Below are 27,674 nucleotides of genomic sequence, written 5' to 3' on the forward strand. Positions count from 1 at the left end.
GTGCATCGCTTAAATACACCGCCAACTTAGGTAGCCCCTAGAGGATGCCTTCTATTACCCCTTGAAAAATTGTGCAGGCGGAAGAGATCCCAAAAGGAAGGAGAGTGTATTCGAACAGCCCCTTGTGAATATTTATAGTCACATACTACTGCGATGCGGTCTCCAATTCTAACTGAAGATATGTGTGGCTCATATCCAGTCAGGTGAATGAACATCCCCAAGCTAGTTTTGCATACAAATTCTCCATGTGTGGCATGGGGTAATGATCCAGGCAGGATGACCTATTTACAGTCAGTTTATAATCCCCGCAGAGATGAGCAGACTTGTTCGGCTTCATCACTGGGACCACAAGTACTGCCTATTCCACAAATTGCATGATGCCAAACTCTCCAGGCACTGCAACTGGACATCCACCTTTGTGAGTCAGGCATATGGGACTGGTCGTGCCTTGAAGTACCTGGGCTGGGCCTCTGGGTCCACATAAATTTGTGCCTTGGCTCCTTTTATCTTGCCCAGACCCTCCTGGAATACCCCCGGATACTTTGCAAGGACCTCATACAGATTCCCGGTACCCATCCGGAAAATCTGCTGCCAATCGACGTGGAGTGCTCGCAGCCAATCACAACCCAACAGGTTAGGTCCAGGTCCTTTCACCATGACCAAAGGTAACCTGACTGTTTGTTGCCAGTGGATCATCTGGTGGTTCCTATGATGCTTAGTGGTTCCCCAGTATACATTGCCAATCTGGCCTTGGTGTCGCACTGGTTCAATGGCAGGATTCCCATGCAAAGCAGGCGCACGGTCTGCTGACCGCTGATGGAGACTGCCGCACAAGGTCTATCTCGATCACGAAGGGGGTGCCCAGTCACCTGTAGTTTGACCAGAATCAGCGCCACCTTCGAGGTCGTGATGCAGTTCAGTTGATTCATGTTTTCCTCTTCTGGTGTGGCCACGTGCAAGGCCCTGGCTCAAGGTGACCTCATTGTCTGTCCAGGGCAGCGCGCTCTCTGTCGATCCTAGCAGCCTTGGTTGCCATGAGTTATATGCCCACAGACCTGACAATGTTGCCAGAACTCCCCCATGTCCTCAGGGTAGGTGCCCCACTAGTCTGTGGCAGCCCTTAAACATTGAGCCCGGGATGCACCCTTAATTGTCATTTTGGAGATGTACTGGCCATTCAAGCACTGCCCTGGGATACCACTGGAGTCCAGTATGGAGGTCAAGCAACACTATAGACACTGTAGTCCATGGAACCTTGGGAGTTCGTAAATGCTTCTTTTCCACATTTTCATGATACGATGCTAGCTAAATGGTTCTTTTTAAATCCAACGTCGGCTCTGCCAACAGCTTCCAATGTGTGGCCATGTTATTGATTCCGCACACCAGCCGGTCCCTCAGCGTCTTGAAAAGGGATGGCCCAAACTCTCAATGCTCAGCAAGTTGTTGGACTCGAGTCGAGAAATCTGTAACTGACTCCATCTGTGTCCGAACAGCTGTGATGAACCAGAACGTTACATGATTACTGGTGGTTTAAGATCATAATTGGTGGACACCAGCTCTATCAATTCATCAAATGATTTTGAATCCGGAGCAGCTGGGTACATGAGCTGTTTTATAATGCCAAAGGTTGGGGCCCCGCAGGTAATCAGGAGGATTACCTTCAGTTGGTCCTCTCCAGTGGTACTGTTGGGCTGGAAAAATTACCTTATCCCCTCTGCGTACTGCTGGCCTGGAAAAAGTACCTCATCCTCTCTGGTACTGAGCCAATTATCCAGGCTTGCCTCGAAGGCCTCCAGTTTCCCAAAAAGCAGCATATTTAAAAGTCAGTTCCACACAGCAATCTTCCAGAGTGGGGGGACGTCCAGAATCAGAGTTAAAAATTATTTCACCTCGTCGCCGTTATTAAGATTCAGGAAGATGAACAGTAAGGTGAATGTGACGAATGTGATATAAAATAGTTACTTTAGAGTTACTAGTTAATGTAATGTAGAAATAAGCCACTTTGATTCTTGCAGTTAGGGACAAAGGAATTTGAGACCGCATGGAAAAAGCAGGAAGAGGTGGGTCTATGAGAGTGATGCTGCATTGATAGGGGCCAGAGAAAGGGATTGGAAGTGAGCCAATCAGAATAGATCGAACAGGTCAGGAGGGACATAGGCTGACCTATGTCCGTCGAGTATGTGAAACTTGATACCATTTGAATTGATTTTGCAGAGATCCCTTTGTCTTTTAGTTCAGTCGTTTTCTGGGATGTAAGAAGCTGGATGTCTCTTACATTTCTGTAAGATGATTCAAGCTTGCAAGCTAAATAAATAACTTCTGTTTACGTGCGAATCCGTCTCAACTTTTATTGAGGCCAGACTGACAGAGAAAGAAATTTGGAGATCTACAAATGTTAGTTTAACCAAGGTTACAAAAAGTCTGCCTATGGTAGCAAACTATTTACTCAGTGTATTTACACCAGACCCACCCAAGATGGCCACCAAATTCCCCAATATGACCAAACAAAGAAAAGTCCCCAGGCACCGTCAGAAAGCTAACTCACCACTATCCCCTTCCCTCCTCACCCTTCCCCACCCAACCAGCATCAATTAGGCAGCTAAAGACTACCAGCCCCACCCCCCCGCCACCCATGAACCCACCCAACATAAAAACAATACTCCCAAGCTCATACCTAAAAGCCGCCCTACCATATGAGCTGCAGTTAACCCCATCCCTTCACTCTTGCTAGCTAACTAACTTGTTAACTAAAAGTCCCCTTCTCCTCTGTGTACCATTCATCAAAATTCTCACATACCAACCAGCCCCCGCACAAAACCAGCTTTATTGCCAAAGGAGAGAGAAAAAAAACCCACAAAGAAACATGAACAATAATCAATACCCATCCCTCCAACCCCACCAATAAAACTCCTCATGGCCTACACAGCCTTGTGGTAGAGAATTCCACAGGTTCACCCCCCACCCCCTGCCGAGTGAAGACATTTCTCCTCACCTCAATCCTAAACGGCCTACCCCGTATCCTAGGACCATGACCCCTTGTTCTAGACCCCCATCCAGGGGAAACAACACTCCTGCATCCAGTATGTCCAGCCCTGTCAGAACTATATACGTCTCAATGAGATCCCCTCTCATTCTTCTGAATTCTAGTGAATACAGGCCCAGTTGACCCAATCTCTCCTCATATGACAATCCTGTCATCCCAGGAATCTGGCAGGTGAACTCCTTCTATAGTAAGTATACCCTTTCTTCGGTAAAAAGACACAATACTTCAGGAGGTGATCACCAAGACCCTGCACATCTGCAGTAGACATCCTTACTCATGTACTCAAATTCCCTTTCAACGAAGGTCAAAATACAATTTGCCTTCCTAACTGCTTGATGCATCTGCATGCTTGCTTTCAATGACTGATGTAAAATGACACCCACATCCCTTTGTACATCAACATTTCCCAATGTACCATCATTTGAATAATACTCCGCCATTCTGTTTTTCTATCGAAGTGGATAACTTCACATTTATCCACGTTATACTGCATCTGCCATGTATTTTCCCATTCATTCAACTTGTCTAAATCACCTTGAAGCCTCTTTACTCCGTCCTCACCACTCATAATTCCACTGAGTTTTGTGTCGTCAGCAAACTTGGAAATATTATTTATGATCCCCTCATCCAAATCCCTGAATAGCTGAAGTCCAAGCACTGCTCTCTATAGTACCCCACTAGTCACCATGCCTTCCACTCTGAAAAAGACCCATATTTCCTGTCTGCTGCCCGATTCTCAATCCATGCAAATATACTCGTCCCAATTCCATTCACTTTAATCTCGCATACAAACCTCTTATGCGGGTCTTGATACAGCTTTCTGAAAATACAAATACACCGCATCCACTGGTTCTCCCTGATCTATTCTGCTAGTTATGTACTCAAAAAAACTCCAGTAGGTTTACCAAACATGATTTCTATTTCATAAATCCATGTTGACTTTGATATATTTTTTGTTTTTTCAGTGTCCTGTTGTCACAACATTAATAATAGACTCCATCATTTTCCCTACTACTGATGTTAGGAAAACCGGTCGAGAATTCTCTGCTTTCTTCCTCTCTCCATTTATATATAGCGGTATTACATTTGCCACTCTCCAATCTGTCAGTTCTGTTCCAGTATCTTGGAAGGTGACAACTAATGCACCCACTATTTCCATGGTTACCTTCTTTAGTACCCTGTGGTATAGATTACCAAAACCTGGGGATTTATCAGCTTTCAGTCCCATTCATTTCTTCATCGTTTTTTTTTACTAATACTAATTTCCTCCAATTCCTCCTTCGCAAGAGACCTTTTCTTCCCCAGCATTTCTGGGAAGTTATTTGTGATTTCTTCTTCAGAGGAAAGTAGTTGCTTAATTTCTCTACCATTTCATTGTTCTCCAAGTATTGAAACAGTTAATCAAATGGAGCAAAGCAAATGAGAAAGAAAAGTGTTCTTCAAATAAGTATTATATGTGCATTTAGTAAAATGTTAATGTTGAAATTAACTTCTGTGTACTTATCACGGGTAATATCTTCTGTTCCTAATCTCCATACACTTGTCAGTCACCATGAAATATCAGCTTAGATATGCTTTCAGACTGTTTTCAAAAGCACTTTAGTCCTTGCCATATCACTTCGTTGCCCTTGTAATTTTACTGGATGACATCCAATTCTCTGGTTACTCAATAAAAAAACAAGGAAAAGCAATACTGATTTAACAATAGAAAATATAGCAGTCAGGGAATCTGTTGTCCAAGCTGCTTTTCCCCATCGATTCCTGCTTGAACTTGGTTGCAGTCATGCAGGTAGATCAAGCACAACAAAAAATGCATTTGTGCATACTTGTCTTTCAATATTACTATTTTAAATCTAAACCAATGAATTCCTCCCACGCGACAGAAGAACTCGTGGGAAAATATGAAAGAGGAAGACAAGCCAAAGGACCAGGAGATTATTTAAAGGGGCAGCAATTAAAAATAAAACTACATCAAGATTTTCTAAGTTGTCAAAATGTTATTAGGTTTCTGGAAGTTATTACTTTTAATTTCTCCACATTTTAAGTCCCTGGTGCCAAATTTGCTCACAGGTTTTACTTACAATCCTGCTTTGCAATTTAAGATTGTGCAGATAACAGACCAGTCAAAACTGTGCCATTGTTTTTAACCACAACAACCTAATCCCAGCATAGCCACACTTTCCTGCATCCTCTCAATACATTTATATTTATATCAATTCCCTATTTAAAATTTTTTGAACTCTCCTTCAAATATACAATCCACAACCAAAATACCAGACCAAAGTTCTGCAGTCCTGCCATGTTCAGTTGTGAATTATGGTGGATAATTAAACTGTTAATCAGAGGAGAAAACTCCACAAATATCCCCATCCATAATGATAGGGGAGTCCAGCACGTCAGTACAAAAGGTAAGGCTGAAGAATTTGCAAACATCTTAAGTGCCCAGTGGACGATCCATCTCAGCCTCTTCTAGAGTTCCACAGCATCACAGATGCCAGTCTAGCCAATTTGATTAATTCCACCTGGCATCAACAAACAGCTGAAGGTAAGGGATACAAGCAAAGACTCGATCCCTGACAAGATCGCAGGAGCAGGATGACGTGCATCATCCACTTGGCACTGATGGCTAAAGATGGTTCAGATGGAAATCTGAAATGGAAACAGATATTGCTGGAAAAACTCAGTAAGTCTGGCAACATCTATGGGAAGAGAAACAGAGTTAATGTTTTGAGTAAAATGTGATGTTTGGATGTTTGTTTTTATAATAGATTCAACTTTTCAGTTTAATACTGTAGTGCAGGAAATATTGAGATAGCCATTGAAAGAAAAAAAGTGAATAATGACAAACCTGTAGTAGCAATCTTTCAAAAGCAAGGAAGTTGTCCCATTTTGAGTAGCAACCATGTCCCAAAGTCTGCACTGTTGCCATGGTGAGTTGCAAAAGCCCACAGTGATTTTCCAAAGCTTTCAAATTGTTCTTAAATAACTGGACATAAGAGTGAAGCTGTTCAGGTGTGACTCTACCTGTAGAAGGAAACGGACACATGGAAACCATCAAAGATACATTTAAAATTCAGCTTCAAGGTGATGACTAAATTAGAAAAATAAATCAGCCTTATGAAAAGAAAATTAATATATTTGTCTCAGTTGTGAATGCCAGAATGTGCGATTTTATTTCCAAAAGCTCGCTTATCTTTTGTGCAGCTGTGGTCAGGTTTTATCGGTCATGCATTTTATTACAACAGAAACTGAAAAGGACATGAGAATAAATTCTCTGAAACTGAACGAAGGCTAATTTCTACCAACTATCTTTTATGGTTAAAAAATAATACATAGCTGTGAAGTGCTGAGATGCAAAAGGGCAAGTTATTTCCACAATGAGCCAGAGCACATTACACAAATGACTTTGAAAGTGTAGTCATTATTCTTTGATAGGCAAATGTAATAGTCAACCTATGCACAGCAAGATGCCACATAGAATATTAAAATGAATGGTTAATCTGCATTTTTGGTTGAAATACAATTGTTGGCCAAGACATTTGGAAAATCTTCTGCTCTTCTTCAAACAGTGTCGTGGAAACTTGTTTTAAAATAAATTTAGAGTACCCAATGTAAGCTGCTTGCTAGATAAGGGGGCAGCAGGGAAGTGGGTCCTAAAATAGTTTGAAACATACTTCAAGAGCTGACAGTCAGCAGGAAGATTTAAAAAGAGTGGGAGCAAGAGCGGGAGCGGAGAGTCAGCACATAGATTTAAAAAGAGCAGGAGTGGAGAGTCACCATAGAGATTTAAAAAGAGTGGGAGCTGAGAGGGCGGAGTTTTAAATAGAGTGGGAGCTGACAGTCAGAGCGGAGATTTAAATAGAGCTGGAGCTGAGAGTCAGAGCGGAGGCTTAAATAGAGCTGGAGCTGAGAGCCAGAGCAGACATTTAAATAGAGCTGGAGGCGAGAGTCAGAACATGGATTTAAATAGTGCTGGAGCTGAGAGTCAGAGCGGAGATTTAAATAGAGCTGGAGCTGAGAGTCAGAGCGGAGGTTTAAATAGAGCTGGACTGAGAGTCAGAGCGGAGATTTAAATAAAGCGGGAGCAGAGAGTCAGAACAGAGATTTAAATAGAGCGGGAACTGACAGTCAGAGCGGAGATTTAAATAGAGCTGGAGCTGAGAGTCAGACCGGAGGCTTAAATAGAGCTGAAGCTGAGTGTCAGAGCAGAGATTTAAATAGAGCTGGAGCGGAGAGTCAGAGCGGAGGTTTAAATAGAGCAGGAGGTGAGAGCCAAAGCGTTGATTAAATAGAGCAGGAGCTGAGAGTCAGAGCGGAGATTTAAATAGAGCGGAAGCTGACAGTCAGAGGGGAGGTTTAAATAGAGCAGGAGCTGAGAATCAGAGCGGAGATTTTAATAGAGCGGGAGCGGAAAGTCAGAGCGGAGATTTAAATAGTGCTGGAGCTAAGAGTCAGAGCGGAGATTTTATTAAAGTGGGAGCTGAGAGTCAGAGCGGAGATTTAAATAGAGCGGGAGCTGAGAGTCAGAGCAGAGATCTAAATAGAGCTGGAGGTGAGAAACAGAGCGGAGATTTAAAAAGAGCTGGAGTTGAGAGTCAGAGTGGGGATTTAAAGAGAGCTGGAGTCAGAGCGGAGATTTAAATAGAGCTGGAGCTGAGAGTCAGAGTGGAGGTTTAAATAGAGCTGGAGCTGTGAGTCAGAGTGGAGGTTTAAATAGAGCTGGAGCTGAGAGTCAGAGCGGAGATTTAAATAGAGCTGGAGCTGTGAGTCAGAGTGGAGGTTTAAATAGAGCTGGAGCTGAGAGTCCGAGCGGAGATTTAAATAGAGCTGGAGCTGAGAGTCCGAGCGGAGATTTAAATAGAACCGGAGCTGAGAGTCAGAGCGGAGATTTAAATAGAGCTGGAGCTGAGAGGGACCCTCTGGGCAGCCGGTTGAGTTTGAAAAACAATCCAGGAGTGACGTCATGGGAAAATGCCAAGTTCATTGGCTGGCAAGAAACTGCTCATTTTCATGACCTATTCGACATTGCTTTCAGATTAAAGGTAAAAAGATAACTATTTTACAGATTAGAATGACTAAAACTAGCCGGAAATTTGAAAAAAAAATTAAATCTAATTGAATAAAATCGAGATGGAGGGCCAGGTGATGTGTTGTTGTTGTATGTGGGGGGAGATGGTGGACCCCACTGTGGTTCCATTGACCACATCTGCAGTAAGTGTTGTTTGCGTAAGGAACTCCGGCTCAGAGTTGATGAGCTGGATTCTGACCTTTGACGCTGCGACACAGGAGGGGGAGAGATACCTGGACACTGTGTTTCAGGAGGTCACAACCCTTAGACTAATTAACTTGAATTCGGCCAGTGGTCAGAGACAGGAGTGTGTGGCTGCGAGTGAGACAGGTAGAGGGGTCCAGGGGTAGGGTGACAGTCTTTGACCAACAGGTTTGAGATTCTTGCTCCCTACAATAAAGCGTTTGATAAGGTCCCCCATGGTAGGCTACTGCAGAAAATACGGAGCCATGGGATTCAGGGTGATTTAGCAGTTTGGATCAGAAATTGGCTAGCTGGAAGAAGACAAAGGGTGGTGGTTGATGGGAAATGTTCAGACTGGAGTCCAGTTACTAGTGGTGTACCACAAGGATCTGTTTTGGGGCCACTGCTGTTTGTCATTTTTATAAATGACCTGGACGAGCGCGTAGAAGGATGGGTGAGTAAATTTGCACATAACACTAAAGTCGGTGGAGTTGTGGACAGTGCAGAAGGATGTTGCAAGTTACAGAGGGACATAGATAAGCTGCAGCGCTGGGCTGAGAGGTGGCAAATGGAGTTGAATGCAGAAAAGTGTGAGGTTATTCATTTTGGAAGGAATAACAGGAAGACAGATTACTGGGCTAATGGTAAGATTCTTGGCAGTGTGGATGAGCAGAAAGATCTCGGTGTCCATGTACATAGATCCCTGAAAGTTGCCACCCAGGTTGAGAGGGTTGTTAAGAAGGCGTACGGTGTGTTAGCTTTTATTGGTAGAGGGATTGAGTTTCGGAGCCATGAGGTCATGTTGCAGCTGTACAAAACTCTGGTGCGGCCGCATTTGGAGTATTGCGTGAAATTATGGTCGCCGCATTATAGGAAGGATGTGGAAGCATTGGAAAGGGTGCAGAGGAGATTTACCAGAATGTTGCCTGGTATGGAGGGAAGATCTTATGAGGGAAGGCTGAGAGACTTGAGGCTGTTTTCGTTAGAGAGAAGATGGTTAAGAGGTGACTTAATTGAGGCATACAAGATGATCAGAGGATTAGATAGGGTGGACAGTGAGAGCCTTTTTCCTCGGATGGTGATGTCTAGCACGAGGGGACATAGCTTCAAATTGAGGGGAGATAGATATAGGACAGATGTCAGAGGTAGGTTCTTTACTCAGAGAGTCGTAAGGGCCTGGAATGCCCTGCCTGCAACAGTAGTGGACTCGCCAACACAAAGGGCATTCAAATGGTCATTGGATAGACATATGGACGATAAGGGAACAGTGTAAATGGGCTTTAGAGTGGTTTCACACGTCGGCGCAATATCGAGGGCCGAAGGGCCTGTATTGCGCTGTTATGTTCTATGTTCTGTGTGGACAGGATTGTGGACTGCAGGGAGGATGAGCAAACTGACCACAGCACCATGGTACAGGGAGCCATTCAGGTTGGAAGGAGAGAAAAGAAATGTAGTTGTAATTGGGGATAGTATAGTTAGGGGCACAGGCACTGTTCACTGTGATCAGGATCAAGTCCCAAAGGTTTTGTTGACTGCCAAGTGTGCAGGTTTGAGATATCTCAACTGGGCTGCAGAGGAACTTGGAGTGGGAGAATAAAGATCCAGTTGCCGTGGTCCACGTAGCTATCAACAACATAGGTAGAACAAGAATAGAGGTTCTGCTGAAGAAATATGAACAGCTAGGTGCTAAATTAAAAAGCAGAACCAAAAAGATAATAATCTCTGGATGGCTACTTGAGCCACGATCTAATAAGATTAAAGAGGTAAATGCGTGGCTCAAAGATTGGTGTGGGAGAGATGGGCTTGAATTCATGGGACATTGGCACTAGTACTGGGGAAGGAGGAAGCTGTTCCGATGGGACGGTCTTCACCTGAATCAAGCTGGGACCAGAGTCCTGGCGAATCACACAACTAGGGCTGTAGATGGGGCTTTAATTTAAATAGTTGGGGGGGGGGGGGGGGGGGGGGTTGATGATGAGGACTTTAAACGAGTTAAAAGAGCCGAAGGCTCAGGAGGGGTTAGTAAAGTTTCCAGAACACATGATACAGCAGAGAATATAGAAGGCGGCAGGAATCCAACTTCAGGCACAGCAAAAAAGGGAACAACTATGAGAAGGAGGGCGATCAACGCAGGACTGGGGGTGTTGTACCTAAATGCGCGTAGTATGCAAAACAAGGTGAATGAGCACATTCAAATTAGCGGGTTCAATGTTTTGGGATCACAGAGACGTGGCTGCAAGGGGATCAGGGCTGAGTTCTAAATATCCAAGGATATGTATCCAATTGAAAGGACTGTCAGATGGTGCAAGTTGCATTGTGAGTAACAAATGAACTTAAATCGATAGCAAGGAGCGATATAGGGTCGGAATAGGTAGAATCTGTGTGGGTAGAGTTACAAAGGAAAAAAGACCCTGATGGGCCTTTGTACAGGCTCCCTAGCAGTAGTCAGGATGTGGGACAGAAAATAAATCAGGAGATAGAAAAGACGTACAAGAAAGGCAATATTACAATAACCATGGGGACTTCAATTTGCAGGTGGGGGACAATCAGGTTGGTAGCGGATCCCAAGAAAAGGAATTTGTGGAATGTCGATGAGATGTTTTTTTGGAGAAGCTTGTGACAGAGCCTACTAGGGAAGAAGCAATTCTGGATTTGGTGATGTGTAATGGAACAGGCCTGATTAGGGAAGTTAAGGTGAAGGAATCCTCAGGGGGCAATGACCGCAATATGATAGAATTCACGCTGCAGTTTGAGAAGGAGAAGCTGGAATCAGATGTAACGGTATGATAACTGAATAAAGGTAACTACAAAATCATGAGGGAGGAGCTGGCCAGGGTTGATTGGAAAAGGAGCCTAGCAGGGAAGACAGTTGAACAGCAACGGCAGGAGCTTTTGGGGATTATTCGGGAGTCACAACAGAAATTCATCCCAAGGAGGAGGAAACATGCTACAGGGAGGACGAGGCAATCATGGCTGCCAAAGGAAGTCAAAGGTAGTGTAAAAGCAAAGTAAAAAACATACAAAGTGGCGAGTATTAGTGGGATTGGGAAGCCTTTAAAATCAAGCAGAGGACAACTAAATGAAGCAAGTAGGGGGGGGGGGAGAAGATGAAATATGAGCGTAAGTTAGCTTGTAATATAAAAGAAGAGAACGAGGCAAGAATTGATATTTGACCACTTGAAAATTAGGCTGGAGAAGTAGTAATAGGGAACAAAGAAATGGCAGGGGAACTGAATAGGTACTTTGCATCAGTCTTCACAGTGGAAGACACCAGCGGCATACCAGAACTTCAAGAGAGTCAGGGGAAGAGATGAGTGAAGTGGCCATCACTAAGGAGACGGTGCTGGGGAAACTGAAAGGTCATAAGGTGGATAAATCCCCTGGAACGGATGGACGACACCCCAGGGTTCTGAAGGAGATAGCGGGGCTAGTGTGAAGACATTGGTGGTGATCTTTCAGGAATAACTGGAAGAAGGGAAAGACCCAGAGGATTGTAAAATGGCTAATGTAACATTCCTGTTTAAGAAGGGAGGAAGGTAGAAGACAGGAAATTATAGGTCGGTTCGCCTGACTTTGGTTGTTGGTCAGATTTTAGAGTCTATTATTAAGGATGAGATTGCGGAGCACTTGGAAGTGCATGGGAATATCGCACTGAGTCAGTAAGGATTCGTCAAAGGGAGGTCATGCCTGGACAAATTTGTCAGAATTCTTTGAGGAGGTAACGAGGAAGTTAAGACAACCAGTGGACACGATCTATTTGGATTTCCAGAAGGCATTTGACAAGGTGCTGTACAGGAAATGAAATGAAAATCGCTTATTGTCACAAGTAGGCTTCAAATTAAGTTAGTGTGAAAAGGAGGCCGGTGTGGGAATTGAACCCGCGCTGCTGGCCTTGGTCTGCTTTACAAGCCAGCTGTTTAGTCCACTGTGCTAAACCAGCCCCTGCTAAATAAGATAGGTTTTGGGGGCAAGGTACTGGTATGGATAGAGGATTGGCTTACTGGCAAAAGCCAGAGAGTGGGGATAAAGGGGTATCACAGTGGTTAGCACTGTATCTTCACAGCACCAGGGACCTGGGTTCAATTGAGTCACTGTCCGTGCGGAGTCTGCACATTCTCCCAGTGTCTGTGTGGGTTTCCTCTGGGCATTCTGGTTTCCTCCCACAAGTCCCGAAAGACGTGCTTGTTAGGCGAATTGGACATTCTGAATTCTCCCTCATTGTACCCGAATAGGTGCCGGAGTGTGGTGACGAGGGAATTTTCGCAATAACTTCATTGCAGTGTTAATGTAAGCTTACTTGTGACCCTTATAAAGATTGTTATTATTTTCAGGATGGAAGCTGGTGACTAGTGGTGTTCCACAGGGGTCGGTGCTGAGACCACGCCCAGTAACGATATACATGAATGATCTGGAAGAAGGAACTGAGGGCATTGTTGCTAAGTTTGCAGGTGATACAAAGATATGCAGAGGGACACGCTGCGTGAGGAAGCAGGTGGGCTGCAGTAGGTGGGCTAGGAGAGTGGGAAAAGAATTGACAGATGGAATATAATGTGGAAAAGTGTGAGGTTATGCACTTTGGAAGGAGAAATGGAGGTATAGACTATTTTCGAAATACAAAGAACAAAGAAAAGTACAGCACAGGAACAGGCCCTTCGGCCCTCCAAGCCTGTGCCGACCCATGCTGCCCATCCAAACTAAAATCTTCTACACTTCCGGGATCCATATCACTCTATTCCCATCCTATTCATGTGTTTGTCAAGATACCCCTTAAATGTCACTATCGCCCCTGCTTCCACCACCTCCTCCGGCAGCGAGTTTCAGGCACCCACTACCCTCTGTGTAAAAGACTTGCCTCGTACATCTCCTCTAAACCTTGCCCCTCGCACCTTAAACTTATGCCCCCCAGTAATTGACCCCTCTACCCTGGGTAGTCTCTTGACTATCCACTCTGTCTATGCCCCTCATAATTTTGTAGACCTCTGCTCCTCAACCTCCGTCGTTCCAGTGAGAACAAACTGAGTTTATTCAACTACTCCTCATAGCTAATGCCCTCCATATCAGGCAACATCCTGTTAAATCCCTTCTGCACCCTCTCTAAAGCCTCCATATCCTTCTGGTAGTGTGGCGGCCAGAATTGAACACTATACTCCAAGTGTGGCCTAACTAAGGTTCTGTACCGCTGCAACATGACTTGCCAATTTTTATACCCAATGCCGCGGCCAATGAAGGCAAGCATGCGTATGCCTTCTTGACTACCTTCTCCACCCCTTTCAGTGACCTGTGGATCTATACACCTAGATCTCTCTGACTGTCAATACTCTTGAAGGTTCTACCATTCACTGTATGAGTGGGAAAAGGCTTCAGAAATCAGAGTTTAGGAGGAACTTCTTCACCCAAAGGGTTGTGAATCTCTGGAATTCCTTGCCCAGTGAAGCAGTTGAGGCTCCTTCTTTAAACGTTTTTAAGAAAAAGATAGATACCTTTCTAAAGAATAAAGGGATTCGGGGATATGGTGTACGGGCCGGAGAGTGGGGCCGAGTCCACAAAGATCAGCCATGATCTCATTAAATGGCGGAGCAGGCTCGAGGAGCCAGGTGGCCTACTCCTGTTCCTAGTTGTTATGTTCTTATGTATGTTAACATGCAGGTTCAATTGGCAGTTAGGAAGGCAAATGCAATGTTAGCACGAAGGCTAGAATACAAGAGCAGGGATGTACTTCTGAGGTTGTACAAGGCTCTGGTCACACCTCATTTGGAATATTGTGAGCAGTTTTGAGCTGGAAGGATGTGCTGGCCAGAGGAAGTTCACAAGAATGATCTCCAAAATAAAGGACTTGTCATCTGAGGAGCAGTTGAGGACTCTGGGTCTGTACTCGACGGAGTTTGAAAGGATGAGGGGGGATCTCATTGAAACTTACAGGATACTCAGAGGCCTAAACAGAGTGGACATGGAGAGAATGTTTCCACTAGTAGGAAAAACTAGATCCCGAGGCCACAGCCTCAGAATGAAGGGACGATCCTTTAAAATTGAGATGATGAGGAATTTCTTCAGCCAGAGAATGGTGAATCTGTGGAACTCATTGCCGCAGAAGGCTGTGGAGGCCAAAATCACTAAATATCTTTAAGACAGAGATAGATAGGTTCTTTTTTTAAAAATAAATTTAGAGCATCCAATTGTTTTTTTTCCAATTAAGAGGCAATGTTAGGGTGGCCAATCCACCTATCTTGCACATCTTTGGGTTGTGGGGGCGAGACCCATGCAGACAGAGGAGAATGTGCAAAATCCACACGGACGGTGTCCCAGGGCTGGGATCGAACCTGGGACCTCGGCGCCGTGAGACAGCAGTGCTAACCACTGTGCTACTGTGCTGCCCTAGATAGATAGGATCTTGATTGAAAATGAGATCAAAATTTGGGGGCAATGGAGACGTCACAGGGGGGAGGTGGGGGCCTCGGTGTGGTCCCCGATTCAGATATATGCAGGTAAGGGCGCTTGTTCGGCGGCAGGTGGTGGAGTTCCCACTGCTGCCGCCACGCAGGGTCCAGGACAGGGTGCTGTCGGGTGTGTGGGTTGGAGAAGGGAGGATCTCGGCAACGTATCAGGTGATGCAGGAGGAGGAGGAGGCCTCAGTGGAGGAGCTAGAGGGTAACTGGGAGAAGGAGTTGGGTGAGGAGATTGAGGGGCGGACGTGGGCGGATGCCCTGGGGAGGGTGAACTCTTCCCCCTCTTGCGCGAGGCTCAGCCTCATACAATTTAAGGTGCTGCCATAAGGCTCACATGACGGAGGCAAGGATAAGCCGGTTCTTTGGGTGCGGGGACAGGTGTGTTAGGTGCTCAGGGAGCCCAGCAAACCACACCCACATGTTTTGGGCGTGCCCAGCGCTGGAGGACTTTTGGAAGGGTGTAGCGAGGACGGTGTCGAGGGTGGTAGGTTCCAGGGTCAAGCCGGGCTGGGGGCTCGCAATATTTGGGGTGGCAGAGGAGCCGGGGGTGCAGGAGGCGAAATAGGGCGGTATTCAGGCCTTTGCATCCCTGGTAGCCCGGCGAAGGATGCTTCTTCAGTGTAAGGATGCGAGGCCCCCAAGCGTGGAATCCTGGATCAACGATATGGCGGGGTTTATTAAATTGGAGAGGGTGAAATTTGCCTTAAAGGGATAGGTGCAAGGGTTCTTCAGGCGGTGGCAACCGTTCCTTGGGGGGGGGGGGGGGGGGGGGTGTATTGGGGGGCGGGTTTGTTCTATTCTTTCTGTATTTTGTTGTTGATATTTTGTCAAAATTTGAATTAAAATTATTTTTTTTTAAAAAAGATAAGGAGATCAGGGGTTATAGAACATAGAACGATACAGCGCAATACAGGCCCTTCGGCCCATGATGTTGCACCGAAACAAAAGCCATCTAACCTACACTATGCCATTATCATCCATATGTTTATCCAATAAACTTTTAAATGCCCTCAATGTTGGCGAGTTCACTACTGTTGCAGGTAGGGCATTCCATGGCCTCACCACTCTTTGCGTAAAGAACCTACCTCTGACCTCTGTCCTATATCTATTACCCCTCAGTTTAAAGCTATGTCCCCTCGTGCCAGCCATTTCCATCCGCGGGAGAAGGCTCTCACTGTCCACCCTATCTAACCCCCTGATCATTTTGTATGCCTCTATTAAGTCTCCTCTTAACCTTCTTCTCTCCAACGAAAACAACCTCAAGTCCATCAGCCTTTCCTCATAAGATTTTCCCTCCATACCAGGCAACATCCTGGTAAATCTCCTCTGCACCCGCTCCAAAGCCTCCACGTCCTTCCTATAATGCGGTGACCAGAACTGTACGCAATACTCCAAATGCGGCCGTACCAGAGTTTTGTACAGCTGCAACATGACCTCCTGACTCCGGAACTCAATCCCTCTACCAATAAAGGCCAACACTCCATAGGCTTTCTTCACAACCCTATCAACCTGGGTGGCAACTTTCATAGATCTATGTACATGGACACCTAGATCCCTCTGCTCATCCACACTTCCAAGAACTTTACCATTAGCCAAATATTCCACATTCCTGTTATTCCTTCCAAAGTGAATCACCTCACACTTCTCTACATTAAACTCCATTTGCCACCTCTCAGCCCAGCTCTGCAGATTATCTATGTCCCTCTGTAACCTGCTACATCCTTCCTAACTGTCGACAACACCACCGACTTTAGTGTTGTCTGCAAATTTACTCACCCACCCTTCTGCGCCTTCCTCTAGGTCATTGATAAAAATGACAAACAGCAACGGCCCCAGAACAGATCCTTGTGGTACGCCACTTGTAACTGAACTCCATTCTGAACATTTCCCATCAACCACCACCCTCTGTCTTCTTTCAGCTAGCCAATTTCTGATCCACATCTCTAAATCACCCTCAATCCCCAGCCTCCGTATTTTCTGCAATAGTCTACCGTGGGGAACCTTATCAAACGCTTTACTGAAATCCATATACACCACATCAACTGCTCTACCCTCGTCTACCTGTTCAGTCACCTTCTCAAAGAACTCGATAAGGTTTGTGAGGCATGACCTACACTTTACAAAGCCATGCTGACTATCCCTGATCATATTATTCCTATCTAGATGATTATAAATCTTGTCTCTTATAATCCCCTCCAAGACTTTACCCACTACAGACGTGAGGCTCACCGGTCTATAGTTGCCGGGGTTGTCTCTGCTCCCCTTTTTGAACAAAGGGACCACATTTGCTATCCTCCAGTCCTCTGGCACTATTCCTGTAGCCAATGATGACATAAAAATCAAAGCCAAAGGTCCAGCAATCTCTTCCCTGGCCTCCCAGAGAATCCTAGGATAAATCCCATCAGGCCCCGGGGACTTATCTATTTTCAGCCTGTCCAGAATTGCCAACACCTCTTCCCTACGTACCTCAATGCCATCTATTCTAATAGCCTGGGTCTCAGCATTCTCCTCCACAACATTATCTTTTTCCTGAGTGAATACTGACGAAAAATATTCATTTAGTATCTCGCCTATCTCTTCAGACTCCACACACAACTTCCCATCCCTGTCCTTGACTGGTCCTACTCTTACCCTAGTCATTCGCTTATTCCTGACATACCTATAGAAAGCTTTTGGGTTTTCCTTGATCCTACCTGCCAAATACTTCTCATGTCCCCTCCTTGCTCGTCTTAGCTCTCTCTTTAGATCCTTCCTCGCTACCTTGTAACTATCCATCGCCCCAACTGAAACTTCACACCTCATCTTCACATAGGCCTCTTTCTTCCTCTTAACAAGAGATTCCACTTCTTTGGTAAACCACGGTTCCCTCGCTCGGCACCTTCCTCCCTGCCTGACCGGTACGTACTTATCAAGAACACGCAGTAGCTGATCCTTGAACAAGCTCCACTTATCCAGTGTGCCCAACACTTGCAGTCTACTTCTCCAACCTATCCCCCAACAAGTCACGTCTAATGACATCATAGTTGCCCTTCCCCCAGCTATAACTCTTGCCCTGCAGTGTATACTTATCCCTTTCCATCACTAGCGTAAACGTCACCGAATTGTGGTCACTGTCCCCAAAGTGCTCTCCTACCTCCAAATCCAACACCTGGCCAGGTTCATTACCCAAAACCAAATCCAACGTGGCCTCGCCTCTTGTTGGCCTGTCAACATATTGTGTCAGGAAACCCTCCTGCACACACTGTACAAAAAACGACCCATCTAATGTACTCGAACTACATCTTTTCCAGTCAATATTTGGAAAGTTAAAAGTCTCCCATAATAACTACCCTGTTACTTTCGCTCTTATCCAGGATCATTCTCGCCATCCTTTCCTCTACATCCCTAGAACTATTTGGAGGCCTATAGAAAACTCCCAACAGGGTGACCTCTCCTTTCCTGTTTCTAACCTCAGCCCATACTACCTCGGAAGATGAGTCCCCATCTAGCATCCTCTCCGCCACCGTAATACTGCTCTTGACTAGCAGCGCCACACCTCCCCCTCTTTTGCCTCCTTCTCTGAGCTTACTAAAACACCTAAACCCCAGAACCTGCAACATCCATTCCTGTCCCTGCTCTATCCATGTCTCCGAAATGGCCACAACATCGAAGTCCCAGGTACCAACCCATGCTGCCAGTTCCCCTACCTTATTTCGTATACTCCTGGCATTGAAGTAGACACACTTCAAACCACCTACCTGCACACTGGCCCCCTCCTGCGACGTCAAATCTGTGCTCCTGACCTCTATACTCTCATTCTCCCGTACCCTAAAACTACAATCCAGGTTCCCATGCCCCTGCTACATTAGTTTAAACCCCCCCAGAGAGCACTAACAAATCTCCCCCCCAGGATATTTGTGCCCCTTAGGTTCAGATGTAGACCATCCTGTATGTAGAGGTCCCACCTTCCCCAGAAAGAGCCCCAGTTATCCAGAAATCTGAATCCCGCCCGCCTGCACCATCCCTGTAGCCACATGTTTAATTGCTCTCTCTCCCTATTCCTCATCTCATTATCACGTGGCACGGGCAACAACCCAGAGATAACAACTCTGTTTGTTCTAGTTCGGAGCTTCCATCCTAGCTCCCTGAAAGCCTGCCTGACATCCTTGTCCCCTTTCCTACCTATGTCGTTAGTGCCAATGTGGACCACGACTTGGGGCTGCTCCCCCTCCCCCTTAAGGACCCGGAAAACACGATCCGAGACATCACGTACCCTTGCACCTGGGAGGCAACATACCAAACGTATGTTATGAGGAGAAGGCAGGAGAATGGGGATGAGAAACACATCACCCATGATTGAATGGCAGAGCAGACTCGATGGGCCGAACAGCTTAATTCTGCTCCTATGTCTTATGGACTCTCCCAATTATTCTTAACTATCAACCATCCTAAAGGAGCTACAATTGCTGTATTTTGTAGCATAATCAAGACCAATTATTGTCCCAGTTTACTCCCAATCATACAGAAATATTTTACCAATGAACATGCATAAGACAATGAATGAATTTCACTGCAGGATTTCCTACAGTGGAAAAAAGGAGAACAATGGGCAGCACGGTAGCATAGTGGTTAGCACAGTTGCTTCACAGCTCCAGGGTCCTGAGTTCAATTCCCAGCTTGGTCACTGTCTGTGCGGAGTCTGCACATTCTCCCCGTGTCTGCATGGGTTTCCTCCGGGTGCTCCGGTTTCCTCCCACAGTCCAAAGATGTGCAGGTTAGGTGGATTGGCCATGCTAAATTGCCCTTAGTGTCCAAAAAGGTTGGGTGGGGGTACTGGGGTGCGGGGATACAGTGATGGTGTGTGCTTGGTTAGGGTGCTCTTTCCAAGGGCCGGTGCAGACTCGATGGACCGAATGGCCTCCTTCTGCACTGTAAATTTATGAATGGCACCTGCAGTTCTCCTTCAAAATAATTTTTGAAAGACAATGGGCAGGATCTAGCGTGAAAGAAGCAGCCCGTCACTGATCCCGCTGTTGTCAACGGAGTTTCCCATTGAATACAACTGACCACCAGGAAATCCAGGGCAGGGATGCGCCGTCGGCGGGACTATAAGATCCCACCAGCGTGAATGGCCACACAGCTCCATGCAACATGACTGCAGTTAGTAAATATAAAATTCTAGTCTTTGTGAGAAAAAAAATGGTGTTTATCTTCATTATTCTTTCTTGGGATTTGAACAGCACTGGGAAGGTCAGCATTTCTTGCCCATCCTGAATTGTCCTTGGATGGTAGTGGTGAGCCCAGTCTTGAACTGCTGCAGTTGCTACAGTCAGCAGGCAAGTGATAGATAATTATTCTGCCCATCGTTTATAATATTGAAATATATAATTAGTGTGTAGTTATTAGACAGAGAAGAAACCCGCAAAAAAAGGCTGACAACACAAAGCTGTCTTTACATTTGTCTGTACAAATTATTTGTGACGGGAATTTCTCTCATTCAAAGATATGTGCACTCAAGTGTGCAACAATTTATATCAATCCATATTATTGTTTAAATTTAAATGCAGAAACAAAAATAAGAGGGTAAAATGAAGAAAGCACTCATTGAGGGCAGCACATCGGCTCAGTGGTTAGCGCTGCTACCAACGGCGCGGAGGACCCGGGTTCGATCCCGGCTCTGGGTCATTGTCCGTGTGGAGTTTGCACATTCTCCAGTGTCTGCGTGGGCCCCACCCCCACAACCCAAAGATGTGCAGGGTATTGGCCACGCTAAATTGACCCTTAATTGGGAAAAAAGAATTGGGTACTCTAAATTTATTTTAAAAAGCACTCACTAGACTGTTTTAAAATTTCAGGATAATTGTTAGCCCCACTTGGTAGATATGTTTTTCTCCCTTTCTCTCAGACGCTGCAATACAGTTACTTCATTGTCCAAGTCAGAATTCATCAGGATTGGCATGGTATTTGGCAATCCCAGTCAAACTAGAAACTTGCACTGACATCCACCCTTAAACAGTCCAAGGACGTTGAAACCAACTGCAGCATCAACATTACAACTATTCAAGCAGAGATTTGCTGAATTAGCAGAAATTGGAGGATTTTGAATCTGGTACCTTCCTGCTCTTGGTGAATTAGCTCCACTCTACGCAATGTAGTTATTAACGGAGCCATTCGGGAGCAGTTAATAGCATACAATAAACGTCTCTGCCCAAATTCAACTTCATTCTTTGGGCAGTGCAGGTTGACTCAAATGCTTTGATGAAAGTATGCTTTTCACAGTTGAGTAATATTACAAGCCAGTAAGGACTCTGCTATGCTTATGACTGTCTTTAAGTTATTTACAAATTCCCCGAGGAACAATTCCATGTTAGAGCTGCTGCTGACCAACAAAGTGATCAACAAGATTAAACATTTGAAGCGCTAACAATACGATTATGCTTATAATTTGAATAGATTTTTTAAAATGTCACAAAGAAAAGTTGGTGGAATAGAGAAAAGCAAATCTTAGGAAATGGAGTTCCAGCATTAATGAGATGAGCAAAGAAGTTGGGAGACAAATGCCAGACCACTGATGGGAAGTAATTAAAACGCATGACCACAAAGTTTTGATCGAAAACATTCCAAACTTGAGGCTAATGGTCTTGCATGAATAAGCAGATTACGTCATAATTGAAGTCTAAAGAAATTGGCATGCAATAAAAGTTAATGCAAGTAATACAGAAGAAACCTACGAATAATACCAACAACACTGAAGGGAATCAAAAAAGATGAGGAGGACTGGATATGAAATGAGACTGGTAGTTAAAGATAAAATATATTTATAAAACATCAGAGGCATCAGGATCATTAAGTTACGTGTGGACACAAAGGCGGCAATATTATATATTTTTAAAAATAATATAACAGATGCTTAAAAGAAATGCTGTCTAGATTTACAGTGGGTGGGGAAGAATGGATTATAGAAGCAATCTCCACATTCAAAACCCCTTCTGTCCTCCAAGCTGGAAATGAATTGGCCAGCTACAGAAGATTGCCTTCACATGATTCCATTTTGTAGAGTACGAATGCAACCATTGCTTCTCAACCGCGTGGGTCTCACCCCCACAACCCAAAGATGAGCCCCTTAATTGGAAAAAAAAATATTGTGAAAACCTGAGCCATGCTCCAACGGTTTCTCGACTCATTTCCTCCAATGCTAACCTTGCCCTCTTCTCGTTCTCAAACTCCAACTTGTCCAATCACGGGAATTTGGATCATGCTTTGCACCACAACCCTTTGCATCCTATCCACTAACGGACAAATGCAAGAGGTGCCTTCTGAGCTTCAATTCCCTTTCAGACTCACCCGGCTCAATTTTTACAAATTCGCCGGGTGATCCATTTTGCTTTGGATTTTTGTCACCCCTCTGTTTTCCTGTCAATTGTTCTTAGAGCTTGCAGCTGCCTTGATTCTAATATCCAGAACTTGTTTCACTTTTCATCCCTCTCTTTCCATCTTGAAAAATCTTCCCAAAACTGCTCTATTTCACCCAAGCTTTTCATAATTCTCCCAACTCTCACATCATGGGTGGGTTTCTCAGTTTCGTCGGCTGGTCAATGCAGCTTCCCATTGTGGGGCAGCCCCACGCCATCGGGAAATCCCCGAGCTGCCGGCAAAATGGAGAATCCTGACTGCTGAGAATTCAGCCCCAAATCTGTGTTTGCTCTGTTATACCTTTCATCTATTACATTTTTTTCTTCTAACCCCTCTGTGAAGCAATTGGGAGTGTTTTGTAACTTACAAATGCGGTCGGTATAAATGCAAGTCATGTTGTATCAAAGAAAAGCGGAGGGCCAATTAATCGGCAACAATATTAAAACGATATGACATTAAAAGGATTTGGGGGATTCAGAATTTTTGTGAGCAAATATTGTGTTAAAAAGAGGGAAACCAAAAAGCCAGTTGGACTCATATCAATAGAAGGCAAATAAATGCAAGCCATAATTTTGTGTGAAACGTAACACTCAGGAAAGACAGGCAAAAAGAATTTAGGAACAAATCATAGTCGAGCCTTGGTTAGACACCATCTGCAGAATTTCAGAACCTCCAAAATGATATAAAAGTCCTGAATGCGATACAGCGGAGAATCACCAGAATGAGATTAACGCTTAATGAATAAATTAAGAGATCAGATTGCATAAACTTGATTTGTATCCCCTTCAGTTTAGCAGGTTGAAGGTTGATCCAATCCAGGGGTAAAATTCTCCCGAAACGGCGCGATGTCCGCCGACTGGCGCCCAAAACGGCGCCAATCAGATGGGCATCACGCCGCCCCAAAGGTGCGGAATGCTCCACATCTTTGGGGGCTGAGCCCCAACATTGAGGGGCTAGGACGACGCCGGAGGAATTTCCGCCCCGCCAGCTGGCGGAAACGGCCTTTGTTGCCCTGCCAGCTGGCGCGGAGATGACATGTTGGGGCGGCGCATGCGCGGGAGCGTCAGCGGCCGCTGAAAGTTTCCCGCGCATGCGCAGTGGAGGGAGTCTCTTCCGCCTCCGCCATGGTGGAGACCGTGGCGGAGGCGGAAGGGAAAGAGTGCCCCCACGGCACAGGCCCGCCCACGGATCGGTGGGCCCCGATCGCGGACCAGGCCACCGTGGGGGCACCCCCCGGGGTCAGATCGCCCCGCGCCCCCCCCTGGAGCCCGCCCACGCCGCCTTGTCCCGCCGTTCAAAAGGTGGTTTAATCCACGCCGGCGGGACAGGCAATTTATCGGCGGGACTTCGGCCCATCCGGGCCGGAGAATCCAGCGGGGGGGCCCGCCAACCGGCGCGGCCCGATTCCCGCCCCCGCCGAATATCCGGTACCGGAGACTTCGGCAACCGGCGGGGGCGGGATTCACGGCAGCCCCCGGCGATTCTCCAACCCGGCGGGGGGGTCGGAGAATGACGCCCCAGGTGTCTAAAATGAATCAGGGATTCAACAGAATAGATACTGTTAAAGTATTCTCTGGTGAGGGAATCCAGAGCAAAGAGAATAACATTCAAACTAGAACGAAGCCATTTAGGAGTGAAATCAGGAAGCACTTTTCCACACAAATGGTAGTGGAAATCTGGAACTTTCCCCCCACCAAAAAAGGGTGTGGTTTCTAAGTCAATTGAAATTTTCAAAAGGGGTTTTATAGATTTTTGCTGGGTAAGGGTTTGAAACGCTATGAAACAGAAGTGCGTAAATGGGGTTGAGGTACAGATCAGCCATGATCTTACACAATGGCAGAACAGACTCAAGTGGCTGAATAGAATGCTCCTGCCCCTCTCATTAATTAGAATTGCAAACAACTTAACAAATTTAGAGAAGCAAAAGTATAGTACCTGATATATTTATATTGCTCAAAACAGTTCATGTAGTGCAAGGATATCTGTTGCAAGATTAAAGTCCAAGGCTTGAAGTATAAAATCACAGCACAGATTGAGGCACATTGAAGGATAGGAAACAAACGTGAGAGCATAAGACCATGAGGCTTGGGAGCAGAAACTTCAGCCCGCGAGTCTGCTCGGCCATTCAATAAGATCCTCACCTCCACTTTCCTACCTTAGCCCCATAACCCTGGATTCCTTATTGTTTAAAAATGTCTATCTCAGCCTTAAACATACTTAACAACCCAACCTCTACAGATCTCAGCAGTAAAGAATGCCACAGATTCACTACCCTCAGAGAAGTAATTCTTCTTCATCAGGCAACTCCTTCCTCCGAGATTATGCCCTCTGGCCCCACATAAAGAAAAACTGGACATTGTTAGATAGGAAATATTTGCTAATCATACTAAATCTAGGGAATGGTATGCTATGAGTGGGAGTACAGGAAAATGCCAATATGTCATAAGCACAGTTAAACATTTATAAATATGAAGCAGCATTTTTAGAAAGAAAACAGAACAGAAATATGCTCTAAATGGCAAAATATACAACGGATTGGAGGAACAGTCAGAGGCACAGGTTGGAGATTATACCTGAATGAGACATAGGAGTGTGGCGTTGGTAATTTGGTTCACATGGTAACTTTGTCTCAATTTAAAGGGGCTGGTTTAGCACACTGGGCTAAATAGCTGACTTTTAAAGCAGACCAAGGCAGGGCAGCAGCACGGTTCAATTCCCCTACCAGCCTCCCCGAACAGGCGCCGAAATGTGGCGACTAGGGGCTTTTCACAGTAACTACATTGAAGCCTACTTGTGACAATAAGCGATTTTCATTTTCAATATAGATTAAAGCGGGGATTTTCTGGGCCTGCTCACCACGGGCACAGATCCTGTTATAGCCGCTAACTCTCGCGAGAGGGTCATAACTGGATTTGCAGCAGCGAGATCTCAGTTTGAGATCTCTCTCCTCCCCCCAGCAACAACGTAATCAGGTTCACGCCCACAGATTGCCATGAAATTGACTACACTTAAATATTCTGAAACGGCTTCAATGCCATTGCTTAGTCATTAGCTGTTCCCCCGCCAGGAATGACATCACGATGGTGGGAATCACTACTGGTTTCCAAAAACAGGAACCAAATGTGATGACAACACAAGGGGCTCAGAGGTGAGTATACCCGCCAGATGGTGAGGGACATGGCTGCACAGTGCCCGTCACAGCCCTCTGGCCATGCCAACATTGCAGTGGCAACTTGACACTGCCAGGTTAGCACTGTCGGAGGCAGGTTCTCTTGGAAACCCGTTAACCCCATTGGAAGGTTATCATTATGTTGGGGGTGAGGGGGAGGAGGAAATAATGCCATAATGGGAGAGGGGGAAGTTGACCTATGCCTTCTAGGGTTGGGTTTGCGCCTCTTGTCTGCTGAGTGTCCTGATGCGTGTGTGTGGGGGGGGGGAGGGGTAAAGAAAGAGTGCCTTTACTTGGCCTGACATCATTGCGCCCTCCCAATCTCTGTCGAGCCGGGCTTGGACACTTTCAGGCCCGCCCCACCAGAATGACATGCAAAACACACACCTCTGCTGTTTTTTTTTTTTACAAAGTGTCAGAAGATCTGGAGTAAAAACATGGTTGTGTTTCTCGGGAGAAACAAGCCAATTTTCAGTCAGAACCTGACACTTCGGGATGGGTTCTCCATTGCCCAATGCCACGATCGGGGTTCCATAGAAACATAGAATTCCGACAGTGCAAAAGGAGGCCATTCGGTCCATCGAGTTGGCACCAACCCTCTGAAAGAGCAAGCTACCCAACTCCCCCACCCTATCCCCGTAACTCCACCTAACCTGCACATCCCTGGAGACTGAGGGGCAATTCTTATCATGGTCAATCCACCTAACCTGCATTTCTTTGGACTGTGGAAGGAAACCAGAGCACCCGGAGGAAACCCATGCAAATACGGGGAGAAAGTGCAAACTCCACAGACGGTCACAAGGCTGGAATTGAGCCCGGATCTGAGGCAGCAGTGCTAACCACTGTGCCACCCAATTGGGTAGAAAGTGAAGAGTCCCCCAGAAACAGCGCCAAAACTGCTTAGTGTTTCAGATGTGGTCTCACCAGTACCTTGCACAGTTGCCGCAAGACTTCCCTACGCTTAAACTCCAACCCCCTTGAAATAAAGGCCAACATACCATTAGCCTTCCTGGTTAACTGCTACACCTAATTACCTGCTGCACCTGTGTACTAGTTTTCTGTGTTTCGTGCACAAGTCTCTTTGTGTTGTAGCTTTCTGCTGTTTTTCTCCGTTTAAATCTTCTCCCTTCAAAATGAACGACTTCACATTTCCCACATTATACTCCATTTGACAACGTTTTGCCCACTTAACGATCAATATTTCTTTGCAAACTGTTTGTATCCCTCTCACAATTTGCCTTTCCACTGATTTTTGTGTATTCTGCAAATTTGGCTACAGTACATTTGTTTCCTTTCTCCAAGTCAATAATATATATTGTAAACAGTTGCAGTCCCAGCACTGATCCCTGTGGAACCCCACTGGTTACAGATCGCCAACCTGAAAAAAAAAACCCTTATCCCAACTCACTGTTTCCTACCCATTAGCCAATTCTCTATCCATGCTAATATACTACCTCCAACACCATGGGCTCTTATCTTATGACTTAACCTTTTGTGAAGCCAAATAAAACACATCCACTGGCTCCCCTCTATCCTCTCTGGTTTAGACTTCCTCGAAAAACTCTTAATAAATTAGAATATGTCTGAAGGAGGCCTTCTGGATTGAGCTAAGGAACAGAAAAAAGGGGCCGTCATACTGTTGGGAGTATACTATAGACCCTAAATAGTCAGAAGGAGCTAGAAGAGCAAATCTGAGAAGCAAAAACAATAGGGCCACAGGGGTAAGGGATTTTAACTACCAATATTAACTGGGATACTTTTAGTGAGAAAAGAATGGAGGAAACAGAATTCTTGAGGTAATTTGGTCAGTATGTAGCAAGTCCAAGAGGAGACACAGTTCTAAACTTAATTTTAGTAAATGAAGCTGGGCAAGAGGCATTGCAGGGGGAAAGCATATTGGTGGTGCTGATCATAATTCAGTGAGTGTTAATGTAATTATGGAAGAGGACAAAGGTAGAACAGGAGTTTGGGTTCTAAATCGGGATAAGGCCAATTTTACTAAGCTGAGGATTTAGCAAAAGTGGACTGGAAACTGCTACTCGATGGCAAATCAGTGTCAGAGCAGTGGGAGGCATTCAAAGGGGAGGTTCATGGGTTCAGAGTAAACATATTCCCAAAGAAAAAGGGTGGGATGGCAACTACAGCAAAAGAGGCAACTGTATGTGCAACTCAAAGGACTCAAATAGTAGTTTGATAGTACAGATCTTGAATACTGCTGAAAAAATACTTTGTCAAAGCATTTTGTCTTGAAAATCACAAGAAACCAATGTCAGGAGAACAATTAATTTATTCTGTATGAGAAGAGAGTGCTGATTGGTTGGCAAGTGGACTCTGATCAGTAGAGATATTATGGAAGAATGATGGTGACTGACAATT

The 27,674-nt window shown here is 45.4% G+C and overlaps 1 protein-coding gene across 1 annotated transcript in view; it reads right to left on the reverse strand.

The window, feature by feature from the left end:
• Positions 1–27,674, reverse strand: part of scfd2 (sec1 family domain containing 2) — a 512,739-nt gene that overhangs the window by 365,889 nt on the left and 119,176 nt on the right. Inside the window, exon 4 of the mRNA XM_072496760.1 lies at positions 5,892–6,067. Within this exon, the coding sequence (XP_072352861.1) occupies positions 5,892–6,067 (176 nt within the window). The remainder of the gene's footprint in view (positions 1–5,891; positions 6,068–27,674) is intronic.

The sequence above is a fragment of the Scyliorhinus torazame genome, chromosome 3 (genome assembly GCF_047496885.1).
Source record: "Scyliorhinus torazame isolate Kashiwa2021f chromosome 3, sScyTor2.1, whole genome shotgun sequence".
Taxonomy (NCBI): domain Eukaryota; kingdom Metazoa; phylum Chordata; class Chondrichthyes; order Carcharhiniformes; family Scyliorhinidae; genus Scyliorhinus; species Scyliorhinus torazame.